The sequence below is a fragment of the Epinephelus fuscoguttatus genome, linkage group LG13 (genome assembly GCF_011397635.1).
Source record: "Epinephelus fuscoguttatus linkage group LG13, E.fuscoguttatus.final_Chr_v1".
In the NCBI taxonomy this organism is placed as follows: Eukaryota; Metazoa; Chordata; class Actinopteri; order Perciformes; family Serranidae; genus Epinephelus; species Epinephelus fuscoguttatus.
Window position 1 is genome coordinate 2,438,663 of NC_064764.1, and position 14,532 is coordinate 2,453,194.

The following is a 14,532-nucleotide window of genomic DNA, read 5'->3' on the forward strand; positions in this document are numbered from 1 at the left end:
GGAAACTGCACACACTGTAACCAGCCAGAAACAGTTGAACATGTACTACTTCACTGCAAGAAATATGACACCCAGAGGAAAAATCTTAGTCAGTCATTAAGGAAGGCAAATCACCACGACTTTACACTAACAGGGCTTTTGGGGAAATCAGTAGGCAAGATACAATATGACATTGTTAAGTTCATTAAAGAAACTGAGTTAGATAACAGAATCTAGGTTTTTTTTTGTTTTGTTTTGTTTTTTTTTGTTTTGTTTTGTTTTGTGTCCTGCCTTATCTCTTGTTCACACTCCAGTCCAGTTGGTGGCAGTAATGCACCATGAGTTGGTTTGCCAACCGCCAATAAACCCCACAGAAGAAGAAGAAGAAGAAGAAGAAGAAGAAGCATGACAGGGAGGGCGTGTTCAAATCGAACGGGGGTTGACCGGGTACGGCAGTTGTTGCATGCTGGGAAGTTGAGAGGACTTGAGCCGCTCACCATCCGTCGACTCGAATCGTCTGTCTGCGGTGTGATCCCTAACTGAAAATGGCTGATCTCCAGGTGCGTGTGGACTTAGTTAGCAACATGTTAGCATTTCAGAGCTCGTGTATATTCAGCGCGTATCGTTAAAGAAGCGAGAGAAAGCCGTTAGTCTGTGCTATGGGTTTAGCTAACCAGAGAGCAGGGAGCCACGGGGCAGGTTGCTTTGTCTTGTGAGTACGTGCTTAACAAACAACATAGTGTTGTCTCTTACACACTGATGCAACAGTTGCACTCTGGGGTATTGTGAGCTGTTGACGTGTTAAGTTTCTCTGGTCATCAGGTAGCTAGATCGTTACAACAGAGATGATGGTGGAGATTGCTGGGACTTGCAGTTCACCGTTATCCTTCCCTCCGCGAAGACAGCTGTACGCGAGCGTTTAATACAACGGTTATTGCCGAGTGTTAACGTTGTATGTCTCTGGTTTGTATCGTCTGTCAGTAGATGGACTGTGAACGGGCGGTAATATTTCACAAGTGTCTCACTTGTGAAATATTTAGCTAGTAGGCTAGTGAAATTGGAATCTTAGACCAATGATACAGAATCAGCATGGCTGCTCATTCATAGCTCTGCCCGTTCACATGTTGAAGGGTTGAGTATTGGAGACTAAGGGAAAGTTCATCAACTCACGTGCCCTGCCTCACAGTCACATCTGTCAGGTGACCATTAACTACGAGAGTCTGGGAGTGTTGCAATTCTGTAGGCATTCAGTCCTTTACTCCCTGTCTTTTGACCTACAGCCATCCAACAAGCGGTGCAGTTCGAGGGTGGGGAGGGACTCTGACCCTGTTGCATGTTGTTTTCTGTTTTAGATGTACAAGGTGTCCTCATAGACATTTTGGCAAATACTTTTATCTATTTATTTATTTACATTTGCAGTACATATTTATACAGTACTACAAACTTTCCAGTGCAGATAGGTCTGTTTCATGTAGTGTTTCATAGTCTATATTTATTCATTCAACATCCTCTGTAGTGTTTGTAGCAATAAGCAGATCAACGGGATGATCTTTAGTGTAAATTCAAACTTGTAGAACATCATTTAACTGGGACTTTATAGTATCTTAACTCGTTGTCCCCTCTGGCCCAATTGGCACAGAGTGGCACAGCTAGTGGGGTTTTGTTGAGTTAGGGGGGGGGGTCTTTTTAGTTACACTGCAGTTATCTTCAGTAATCTATGATAAACGTAATTATGCTAATGTGTACAGTTTCCTTTGAGGTTCAAGTGAATGCATTAGTCATAGTTGAAGTTTGAAAAACAAGAGTTTGGGGTAAGATAAACATCTATGATTTTCTTTTCTCTCTAAAGTACCAGTCTGAAACATGACACATAATGCAGTTAAAGGTGCTGACACACCAGGCCGACGGTCGGCCATCGGCCAATGCTGGGCCGTCGGTGAGCGTCTGTCGCCCTAGCTTATGCGGTGTGTCCCTCACCATGGGCACTAGTCGGACCCCTTTTGGCGGCTTTTCGGCCGAGTGAGCATGTTGAATCGGCGGCGGAGGTTGTCGGTGAGAGAGATCACTATGATTGGCTGTTCAGGTTTTATTTCCTCACCTCTGTAGTGAGTGAATCTGCCTGTAGTAGGGATGTCAGTTTCGGCTAATTTTACTTTTGGTAACCAACACCCATTAACCTACAACTAACCGGTTAAAAAAATGCAAAATGGGCTGTCCCGAATACCATTTTTTAACATTTGGACCTTCAGCAGAATTTATAACGAATATTTATATATTCGTTATTATTCTGTTATAAATAGACTCCGGGGTTCTTTCAGATCTAATTGTATTGCGGAGTTTTGCACAGCGGCGACCGGATCTTTGCTCTCAAACCACAAAAAAATGTGATGGCACAACAGTCTCCTTCAGTACATTATTCTATGCTTTCTTTTGATTTTCACATTGGCTAGTCATCCTGTTTAATTTGTCTTCTGATTAAATCGGAACTGTTGAAACAAGTTGTAGGAAGCCTCTGCAAGTAATTGGTTGCTGGCAGACACTCTGTGCTGCAATAAAATGGTTAATCAGCAGTGCCGTGCACTGTAGAGCCGATGCACTGCTGGTTCTGCCGGCCTGAATAGAATATAATGTCTATAGCCTTACTGTTGTGTACAGCCTTATAGACTGAGCTGAGTAGTGATGCGTGGGTCGACCCGTAACCCGCGGGACTCGCAAATAGACCTGCGGGTCGGGCAGCAGTGATCGTCTGTTAAATCGGTCTGTAAATGATATTTTGACATTATTCTTATAATCATTAGGCTATTACTGTCATGGCATCCGAAGGTACTGATGCATTGAGCAGGTGACAGTCTGCGGTCGTTTTCAAAACACACTTGTGTCACGCACTCCAAAAGAAACTTGTTGAAACTTTAAACAATAATTTATTGTACAAAACGGAAACAAACGTTGACAAAACGGTTCCATAATTCATATTAAATTCAAAAGAAAACGAAAAAACAGCTACAAGTTAGAGGGAATAGTGATAAAGTGGTAAAGCTTGGCATTGATCCACAGCCTCAGACGGATGTGCTCAAGCGTGCCGTGCACACAAGCTCAGTTGGTAGGCTATACTATATTTTCACATTTTTAACAATGCAATTTAAAAGTATTGATTTTTATTGATAACCTACATTTACCAACAACAAAAAGACTACATTTAGCACCAAAAAAATATGTAAAAAAAAAAAAAAAAAAAAGTAAATAAAAAAACGAATATCGAATACCAAATTTTCATAACTAATACCTACCCATAGAAACGAATATTCGAATATCTGAATATTTGGGTACAGCCCTAGTCAATGTTAACCCTTTATCTTTTTCTTGCTCTCTCTCTCTCTTAAGTGCAACACACACCGCTGCCGGCGCGGCGCTGTGGCCGTCAAGGGCCGCCCCCCAACACACACCGGCGCGCAGCGGCACCGTCAACATGTATTTCCCACCCCAGCCCGCTAGGTGGCTGTACCTACACTAGTTGCCAACGGTTGTCAACTGCTAGTAACAGGAGAAGAAGAGGAAAAACTTTGAGGCAACAACAACTTGAATTTCACGGCTGAGTTTCGTATCAAAGTCGTCTTATTAAAAATTCTAAACAACCGGAGTTGATCCTACGAGACGAGACGTACATAAAAGGCTTTTCTCACAGCGACGCCGTGAGCGCCGGCCGCGCTGGAAATAGAGCAGTGGGCTGAGAGCGGCGCGGCGCATCGGCTGGCGCCAGTGTGGGTTGGTTCATAGAATATAATGGAGGCGGGCGTTTTGACGTGCGGCGTACGGCGGCGGTGTGTGTTGCACTTTACAGACACACAGACCCTGCTGCAGCAGCAGCAGCAGCTGTGCGTGCACATCCATTGTGTATCCGTTGTGGATGTAATGGTACATTCACACCAAAAGCGACCTGAGCGCCAGCGCTCGCTCGGGTCGCTGGCATCGCGCTGCTTGGCAGCAGCTCCAGCAGGCGCTTGCAGTGGCCAAAGGGGCGGGGCCGGCTGCTGCAGATGTGTCCATCAAGGCTGACACGGCTGTTCACTTTACAAGGATGAACAAATATATCATATATGTCTTCACTTTGTATTATCCATGACTTTCATTACATAATTAAAATAACGCTAATAAACACAGTCAATATAGAGTCCTTTATAATTATGATTTTACTCTCCTGTTGGCACGTAGGACCACTGAGAAATGTAATTGGTGGTAAATAAGTGGGAGCTCTTTAATCGCACTTTCGGAAGCCTGCTTTGTACTGCATCGGCGTATTTGCTGAGGAAACACAGGGACCGGAGCCGTCGGGCCGTCTGGGTCCACAGAGTCCTGCAAACCCGGCAACTCCACGGTGAATTTCACCGGCTCGTACAGCTCCGGGAGAGCCCAGACCTCCGTACCCGAATCCCGGTCTGCAATTGGCTGCTGCTTCGGCAGCGGCGCTGCTCATTTGCATAAAGTTCAGCTTCTCTCAACTTCTACTTGACGCTCTGGTCGCTGGCATCGTGCCGCTCGCTGCAGCCGACGCCCCTGACGCCCTTTGTAGCAAGCGTACATTGAAAATGAATGGCTGCCGGCCGCTTATGACGCTCATGACGCTTTTGGTGTGAATGCACAGTAACGCTGCGCGCACAGCTGCTGCAGCACAACGCTCTGGCCTGGCTCAGCTGATCAGTGCTCAAAGCGCGACAAAACAGGTTAAAAAAAATCCTCAAACTGAACTTCATTTTTTTTTCTACACAGTGCAGCTAAATACCAGGCTAAAAAATACAGTGGTGCAACAGTTGCGCCACGATATGAAAGGAAAAAGAGGGAGAGAGGAGGGAGAACAAGCGCGATACAAACTTAATGTCTTATATGAAGATTTACTTGTTCAACTGCTATTCAACAATGAAGAGCATGTTTGTAACAATTTGTGCATTTATTTAATTAATAACAAAACATAACAAAACACTAACATTACGATTCGGCATTAGCCTATATGAAACATTACTTATTTAATTCATTTGTGAAACATTACTTCATAACAAAACACTTTAACATTTCAATTCGGCAGTTCAATTCAGCAATATAACATTAGGCTACTTAATAACAAAACACTTAAATTTAGTATTTCAGGGGCGTCGGTGGCTTAGTGGTAGAGCAGGCGCCCCATGTACAAGGCCGTTGCCGCAGCGGGTTTGAGTCCAGCCTGTGGACCTTTGCTGCATGTCATCCCCTCTCTCTCTCTGTCTCCCCTCTTCACTCTTGACTGTCCTGTCCATTAAAGGCAAAAAAAATCTTTAAAAAAAAATAAATAAATAAAAAATTCGCATTTCAATTTGGGAATTCATGGCACTTTGCAGTATTTGACAAAACTGTTTTGAATATTAATATGAACATTTAACAGGCTTAAATGTCTTTAACAATAAAACAACATTTCGATCAAATAAACAATTTTTGTTGAGGAAGATCACCATATCCACATGCTCTGGGGTGAGCCTGGTTCGTAGTCTTTTGACTGCGAGGCCAGCAGCGGAGAACACCCGCTTTGAGGGCACTGATGTCCTGGGGATGGCCAGAAATCTCCTCCTTAGGGTGGTGAGCCTCGGGAATCTTCTCTTGTGCTCTTTCCACCAGTGAAGGGGATTATTTTCCAGGGATGGGGAGATTTCGCCTAAGTACCGCTCGACCTCACTCTCTGCCTCTCCCGCCTCAAGTGTCGGATTCTGGTAGTCCCCTCCCAGAAGCTGCATCATGGCGCTGCTGGCGGCAGCAGGTTGCTCTTTCTTGGAGTCAGAAGCAGCAGCAGTGGTCTCGAAGCCACCGATGGATGTAGACCCCGCCAGTTCCAGCAGCTAGGTTTTTGCGGTCACTCTCTCAGCAGGAGGAAGAAAATGCAGATGTTTGTGACGAAGGTCCAACATCGTTGCAATCAGAAGTGGCAGGGACATCAAGTTTTCAGCGTCCACCTGTAAAATACATTGGCTAATAAGATTAGGCTATTATTATTTTATCATTAGGCTATATTATTATTGCTTGGTGGTTTTAGTGGTGTTTGAATTCAAAAAGTTAAAAATATTAATATTTAAAATGTTTTAAAATTATAGCCTGCTTTTTTAAAGCTTTAAAATAAATTTAAATATTTTTTTTTTTAAAAGTTCTACAATTTAAATTTTTTTGTTTTAAAATAAAAATGTAGCTACATATTAATGTTTTGAAAATAAAACGAAATATTTCAAAGGTTTTAAAATGAAAAAAAAAGAAAAAAGCCTATAAATAGGCCTGATTTAAAAGTTTTAAAATAAAAATGTCATAAAAAGTTTTAGCTCTACATGTCGAGGTCTTGTGCATTATATTGTTATTTGTTTGTTTTTATTTAATTGCTTAAAACATTTTAAGCTGTGTATCTTCAGCCTCCTAAAGAAAATCTTAGCTCACTTATAATTCCTATGTTTATGTTTTTACAGTTTGAATCCAAGTTATAATACAATAACATGTTGATGATAATAATAGGCTAATGTAATATTTATCTAATGAAGGCTAATTTTAATATAATAGGATAGCTCTCAAAATTTAAAGACTGCCTGCATCCGTCTTTTGAGGGACTCCCTGAGTTTTCCCTTGAACTCCGCCACCCTCCTGCTGTCATCCTCTGAGAGGAGGAGGTGTTTATCCAGGAGGCTGAAGGTGATGGGGTAGATGTTGGAGATGCTAACGTGTTGCTCTGCCAACATGATTGTGGGGCACATGTCAGAGTTTTCAGGACTGGCAAGATCTCGGCGATGATTTGCCAGTACTCATCTTGTAGCTCTAGGGTCCTGGCGTCTGGTAATTTAGTGATCCCCCGGTCAGACAAAACAGTTGTTACAGCCCACCTCTGCTCCACCAGCCTCTAGAACAAGCCGTAAAGTTCCACCATGTTTTTGTTGACTGGAGCAGAGTGTGCTGTGGCAGTTGCATCTGGGCTTGTTTTAAGTACCATGGTGGCGATGTGGCTGTGGGTAAAGTGCTTTACCAGCCTCGCTGCAGCAACGATTACACGATTGATGTGCGCGCTGAAGCCGTCATTGATAATTGATAGCGAGTTGCAGCGTGTGCATGAAGCATGGCACAGAGTGCCAGGGGACGCGCGCTGGGGACTTAGCTGCCACAGTGTTTCTGGCATTGCCATGAACGCAGCACACGGCCGTTGATGTCCCATGTCTCCACTGCAGTTGTCAGCTTCTCAGCCATATTGTCTGATGTGTGCCAGACGGGGAGGCTCTGAGTGAGGAGCACTCTGGATTGCGTCTCCCAGTCAGCACCGATGAAGTGACAGGTAGCAGTTATGTAGCTTTCGGCTGTGAGAGCTGTCCAGCAGTCGATAGTCAGCGCTAGTTTTTCTGCCTTAGCTAGTTTGACTTTTAGCTTTTCCTTCTTTTCTTCGAAGTGCTTTTCTGTGCGTTTTGTCACAGTAGCCCTGGATGGCATAATGTATTCTGGCTCCAGGTACTGAAGTAGTTCTTTAAACCCCTCGCCCTCCACCACACTGATTGGCAGCATATCAATCTCTATCATCCTGTACACCAACTGGGTGATGGCCTCAGACTGGCGGGCATCACACTTTCTTTCTCCGGGGAACAGCGACGTGATCTTCGGCTGTGAGGCGTCTTCACACACGGCACCTGGGTGCTTATTTTTAATGTGATACATCATAGTGTTGGTACTGCTACTGAATTGTAGAGTGGTATCACACAGTTTACAATTAAAGGCGCTGTATGTAAGAATGTGGCCAAAACGGTTACTGCACTCAAATTCAAAATACTGCCGCGAGTCGTGTCCGCCCCCCCTCCCCTACAGATTCGAGGTTGCTGCTCTGTGCTGAATTGCTGCATTGTGCTCCGGCGCCGGAAAAAATAGAAGTCCTGCGTATCTGTTGCGGAGGGCTCCGGAGTGCTGCAGCTGAGATGGAGCCGGAACGCAGCACAGCCGCAGCCGGTGGAAACACACACATTGACTAGAATTGAATCCTATCGGCTCTGCTGCCGTGCCGGAGCGCAGACGCAACCAACATGCATCTGGTGAAAATTGGGGGTGATTTGTTTGCCCACAGGCGGCTGCCGTGGCAGGGCCGCGTCACCGCGTCCTTGATATTTGGTTTTCCAGCGGACCATTTGAGCAAGTCCGGCTTCCCTGCTGCTAATGCTGCTGCCGGGATACAGCGGAGGAGGAGCTGGCTGCTAATGCTATGTACCTGGACACTGCTAATGCTGCTTGCCATGCTGCTAATGTTTGTTTCTCAAAAAAATCAGTCGGGTCAATGACCCACCTGCACATGGGCTACAATGTATGATTGAAAATGAATAACAGTTGAAAGTATTTTAAATGTCCCTGTCTAGCTATGATGCTAGTTAGCCAACTTTGGCTAAAGCTTACCTGTCGAGGAGAAGAGTAGCCACTTCGACATCTGATTTCAAATACTTCTCCACTTTCAACCGTCTCCACCGTTCAAAAGCATCTCCTATATAGACCCTTGCTTTGCTTCAAGTTTTGTCTTGACGTTTTTGGGAATCATAACGAGGTCGTTTGGGTTTAGTCGCACCGTCAGCCATTGTAGCTCAGTCGTAACTGTAACTGATGCTGAGACTCTACTGACTGCGTGACTGGTAGACGGCGGTGGGTGGCGCAACAGGCCAAAACACAAATTCAAAACATAAACATGATTTGCAGACCGTAAAAAATTTTTTTAAATGCAAATATTCTGGCTGTACTATTGTTGTCGGTGAGATCAGTATGTTATATTAACATTATTCCTTATTCTCTGTGACATATTAGGAGGATTTTACAACTGTTTGCTTTAGATTTCTTACATATAGCTCCTTTAACTTCGCCATCTTTCTGGATGAAATGGTCGCACACAGAGCTTTGTTTAGCACGCTTCATTTTGTTTTAAATCCTGGTCTTTGTTTACTCGTCAAGAGACCCCAGACCCGCGAAAAATCTTCCACAGCAGCTGTGTGTGTGTGTGTGTGTGTGTGTGTGTGTGTGTGTGTGTGTGTGTGTGTGTGTGTGTGCGCACGCGCGCACCGATACAGTGAGCAGAAGAGAACTGTAAACATGCGACCATATAGAAATAGAAATGACATGCTGTCGTGTAAACAATATAAGTCATCACGTGTGCTGCATAATCGTGATTTCAGTTTTGACCAAAATAAACGTGATTATGATTTTTTCCATAATTGAGCAGCCCTAGCTCCTACTAAAAAAAAAAGGTTAGTCAGGAGCCCTGGAGGTCATTTAAGGTTACCTTTCCTATAGAATGGGTCTATACCTTGTCTTTTATTAAACAAACTAAATAGCCTTATGCCAGTTATCTTATTTACTCGCATGTTTACACACACACGTATAAAGGCAGGTGCGCGCACACACACACAGATGAGCATACTCCCACCAGTGGACAGAGAGCAGCTAGCAGCAGCTTGTTGTTTATCCTGCTGTGATTTTATTTTATTTTTTTTCGTACAAGTTTTCGATTTAAAGCGACACAACGGAGTTTACTGAGCCCTTAAAATATATATTCAAGATCCTTGTGATGGTACATCAACTCACAATAGGTTGGATGACACCTCCGTCATTGCTTGAGAGCGTCTGTTTCGCTTGCACTGGCACTATGCAGTTTCGGGGTTCGGGTAGGAACCCGGACACAAAAAGGACTACAAAATTTGGCTGCTTTACGGCATATGTCATATCTCCCTCCTCTCTTTAGAGTAGCGTAGCCGAACCGAGGTGAACGAAGTTAGAAATGCTCCTCATGGCATTCTTTTCGGTTAGTGGCTCGGTGGAGGAGACATCCAGCCGCTCAGCTGTAGGCTGTGGGCGCCCAACCACTGGAGAAGTTGCTGCTGTCGCTGCTAGGCTACCGCTGGTTAGTGGCTCAGTGGAGGATGGAGACTGTGTTAGCCGCCGCTCAGGCCTGAGTAATGGTAACCAAGCTGGCGACCTGGACAGCAGCAGTAGGGGAGCTCCCCGCAGCGGTGAGGACCAGGCTGGCCATAGTGACAGTGGTGACAGGTGCCCAGGGAATGACAGTGGAGTCCAGGTGAGTTGTTGTGGTAACGTCAGCTGATGTAGAAGCCGCTGTGGCGACCCAGTTACCGGCACAGGGAGCCAGACTAACATGGCTTGTTGCTGTGGTTGTGCTAACATAAGCCATGGTTGGGCTAGCCGAGTCGGTTGGGCTGGGTGTTGTGTCTCTGGATTAGATATGTCCATAGGTGTCGGACCAGGGTTTATTTTTACATCTCCAGCCAGAAGGAGAATGACATGAGATGAGATGCACAAGTCCCATGAGACGGCCCGTGCCTTTGTAGGTTGGTGTTTACCTGGTGGCGTTCTTGCTCGGTTAGCATTCCTGAATCTTGTAAACAATAGGTGCTGGCTGCCCTTAGCTGGAGAGTAGGCCTGAGGGGTATTCCAGGTAGGAGGTTCAACAAACTCTGAGTCTAACCCAGAACTCTGAGTTGATTTACTCTGAGATGGGAAACTCTGAGTTACTGGTTCCAGAACAGCTGATCTGAGTTAGTTAAGTCAACTCTGAGTATGTTCACTCTGAATTAAACCGACAATAAAAAGCCATCATCAATGGAGCTCCGACTCCACGATTCACCGTGGCAACAGGTAAATAAAAGACAGCGCCTCCATTTTAATCCAGTGGATGTAGAGATATTAATGCATGTGTAGCACACGCTGCACGTTTATCTTTAAAAGAAGAGCCTGAGTCAGAGCGAGGAAAGTGTCAATAAGTTAACCATAAAGTTAATAAAAAAGTTTTATTCAGTGTTGTCCGTTTATTCATCATTTATCATATTTCCTTAATGAAGATAAAGTGGTGGAATGTGACTGTGTATCAGGCTGTAGATACATTACATTATATTAATACTATATAATAATATATTTGTTCAGATTTAATCTGATGAGGAAAAACACAGGAGGCAGCAACTGAAAAATAGGAAGATTTAAAACATATAGGCTGCTAGGCTATAGATCAGAGACATAAAGACATGACTGTAAACTCACAGTCTCACTCAGTAATAATATGTTTGGTGATTTGCACTTGAAAAGACGTTGAGGTTAAAATACATAGATTTTAAAATGTTGGACATCTATTTGTATCTTGACTCAACAGCATTCAGTAACTTTATTTCAGCTACAAATGTTGTAAATTTAAAGACACTGAAATGAAGCACCATTGCTCACTCAGAAATATTAACATTTAATCCCCAGTATTAGGCTATAGGAATTATGTTCCATCAGTGCAACAAATGACATGAGTGATAGAGATCATTAGTCATTGATACTACGTGTCTAAAGCTTCATACCGATTTTTAAAATTTAAATAATTAGACCTACACATTATGTGCAATAAACATTTGGGAGCTGCTCTAACAGACTGACAGTCTGATCCTTGTGCACAGTGTTATAAAAAATAATAAATATAAAAAGGACAGAGGTTTGATTCTGAGCTGAGGGTGAATTCTCGCTGTGTAATATTGTGTAAAGACAAAAACTGATGTCCAAAGAAATGATTGATGTGCATAAATTAAGTAACTTAAGACAGTCCTGAGTAACAAACTAATATCCAGCAGGATTTAGACTCTGACAGACGGCAAATCTCCGCTAATTAATGTGCTTCGATACAAGCTTTGACACGGGCTGAATGAATGAGGAAATGAAACAGCGTGTAAGAGGAAGGAGACAGAGAAAAACTCAGGGTTTATTGAAGAAAACCTGTCAGCGAGCAGGTTATGTTCACAGAGTCTGTTACCATGGTGACTTACTCAGAGTTTCGGTTACCTCTCTTTCTGGAACGGATAACTCAGAATTTCCCTCATTTCAGAGTTAACTTACTTTAGGTTTTCACATAACCCGTTTTCTGGAATACCCCTCTGATCATAACTTTTAAACATTTTCAACAAATGGCAGAAAGATTTTTGTGACAGTTGTAACAGACATTACCGTTTTTCATCTGTAGGGGGACCCTGTGAGGTAAAAAGCGCAATCCTCCATTGTGTTGCTTTAACTTGGGCTTTAAAACTTTAGCACAATATTTTTATGCTATATTGTGATACATGGTACACATCTCAGTATTTTGAAATCTCTCCTATACTGCTGTAGACAACTAAAACACAAAATTTTTAATGAACTACAGTTACAATGAAGTATTGTTATAATGAAATAATCCAAATCTGGTGCTGTTATTTTAAAGCATCTGGCTCATCTCGGGTTGGAAGTGTTGATGTTTTGGACTTGTATTGAAGCTTTGGTTAGCAGTTAGATGTTTGCAGCTAGCAGGAAGTTAAATTGTTGCCATGGTGCTTTTGGATATGAGGGTTTACTCACTGTGAGCTGGAGACACACTAACAGCTCTCCAGTTCATATATTAATAGTACTTGCAAGTCACACAATGTGACTAAATAGTCTGGACCCGTACAAGAACAAGCCTCGTCTTCTCATGCTATTGTTAATCTCGTTAAGTTAAACTGTTACCACAGCACCATTGCAGATGATGATTTAATCACACATGCTTTGTCCTGCTCACACTGTTGCCCAGGACAAGGCTATCTGGATGGGTGGAGGAGTGTGTGTCGTATCATGTTTGTGAGTCTTTGTTTGTTTGTGTGTGTGTGTGTGTCTGTGAGAGAGCGAGAGAGCCGAAACGCCAAGTGAGTCTCCTCCTGGTGGCTTAAAAAGATGATGTGACCATTTATCCTCAGTGTTCGTGATATAGTCAATTTATACAGCCAAAATGTCAAGTGTATTTGATATAATTAATTTGTGTTAATAATTAATGTGTGTGCATGTATCCAGGGCACAGAGGGTTTAGGTAAGTCTGCCCTGTGTAACCAGACTAGCCCAGTTCTGGTCAAGCTACTTTTCAGGCCTGGCTCAGTATTACAGTTGACATGTGGTTGCAATGCAGAAAATACACTGGAAGAAATATAGTTCTGTGATGAAAGCAAAAAAAATAATGGCCAAAGTAAGTGAATAATATTTTTCTACAAGTGCAGTTCATTCAAGAGTTAATTTTACTTCTTCTAGTATGTGTCTTGGTCCACCAGGCTAATTGAACAAAACAACAACAAGCAATTAACTCTGCTTCTCAGCTCCAGATTGAAAAACTACAAGGATTCATGTCATTCTACAGTCTTAGGTGCTTCTGACCTCTGACCCACTACTCCATAAGAATCACTGTCAACAAATATCCAATCAGTATTGTTATTAAGTTGTTGTCGTCTCTGTAGGTTAACTTTGAAAAAGCAGCAGCTGAGGTGAAGCAGCTGAAGGCAAAGCCGATGGATGAAGAGATGCTGAAGGTCTACTCCCTTTTTAAGCAGGCCAGTGTGGGTGATGTCAACACAGGTGAGATGGCACTTGCTGCCTACTGCCACAAAAACACTGCAGCACTCTCAACACTTGGGGTGTAACAGCACATGCATTTGTATTAAATCGTTTGGTATGAGGCTTTTAGTTCAGTACGCATTACAAACTGAACGATATGTTGAACTGTCCTATTCCATTTGGAAAATAAATGTCTACAGCTTAAACTGTATTTAATATAATGCTCTCAGCAGCCCACAGGATGGAACAGGCAACATGCTCTCTGCCCCTCCCACCCCCCAAACCAGAACATACTACTCTAGTGAGAAACACTTGGAAGGCAGATTCACTAAGCTAGCTCACCAGGATGGTTGATAACACCATTACCAGACCAGAAATAGAACAGTGTTTCCCATACATTGACGAGACTATGGCGGCCCACCATAGTCTAATTTGCCCCGCCATAGTCTCCAAAACTCGGCCAGATATAAAATGCCTTCGGTAAATGAACGTCACTTTGTAGTGCACTGGCTGGAGCACCTACTGACCCTCGCCCTCCCCCTCACCCTCCCCAGCCTCACCACAGATGTCACTTTCCTAGCGCTAGCATGAGCTTGAATTGATAGAGCAGAACGCATTTTTAAGCAGAATACTGAGGAATACTGACATCCACTTCGTGAAGCATTCTTGGAAACACCCAGAAAAGTTCAGTAGAGAATTGAGTGGCTGTATTTAAGACAACTCTGAGCCTGCACGGCAACACACAGTACCATTGAAGTAAGCTCTGAAAACTTTATCTTTCCCATTTGGCTCATGGTAGTTCCATGCAGGGATGTCACGATTATAGATTTTCTTGGTACGATTATTGTCAGAGAAATAATCACGGTTTTACAATTATCACGATTATTATGCATTAATTAATTAATTTCACCCTATAAATGTGTAAAATCACATCACATTTTACTACATGCCTCTTTGTGGTCCAGCAGTCTAAGTTTTTTCTAGGATGTGTGTGTCTTTTTGTTCTCTTTAGATTACAGTAAAACAAATAAATTGAGAGCATATCTCCTGCAGTGTTAATAATAAATGAAACAGACATCATGCTGGAAGGACAAGTCCAACATTTACTCAACACAGATGGGAGGAAGCAAAAAGAGGTAATACTAATGCTAAATGTTCACTGACTGAGGACCT

At 43.2% G+C, this 14,532-nt stretch overlaps 1 protein-coding gene across 2 annotated transcripts in view; it reads left to right on the forward strand.

The window, feature by feature from the left end:
- Positions 1–394: 394 nt before the first annotated feature.
- The window catches only part of dbi (diazepam binding inhibitor (GABA receptor modulator, acyl-CoA binding protein)), a 46,195-nt gene continuing 32,057 nt past the window's right edge, over positions 395–14,532 (forward strand). For both annotated transcript variants that reach the window (XM_049594915.1, XM_049594916.1), the window contains exons 1-2: positions 395–539; positions 13,263–13,380. In XM_049594915.1, coding sequence (XP_049450872.1) covers positions 525–539; positions 13,263–13,380 — 133 coding nt within the window. In that variant the 5' untranslated portion in view covers positions 395–524. The remainder of the gene's footprint in view (positions 540–13,262; positions 13,381–14,532) is intronic.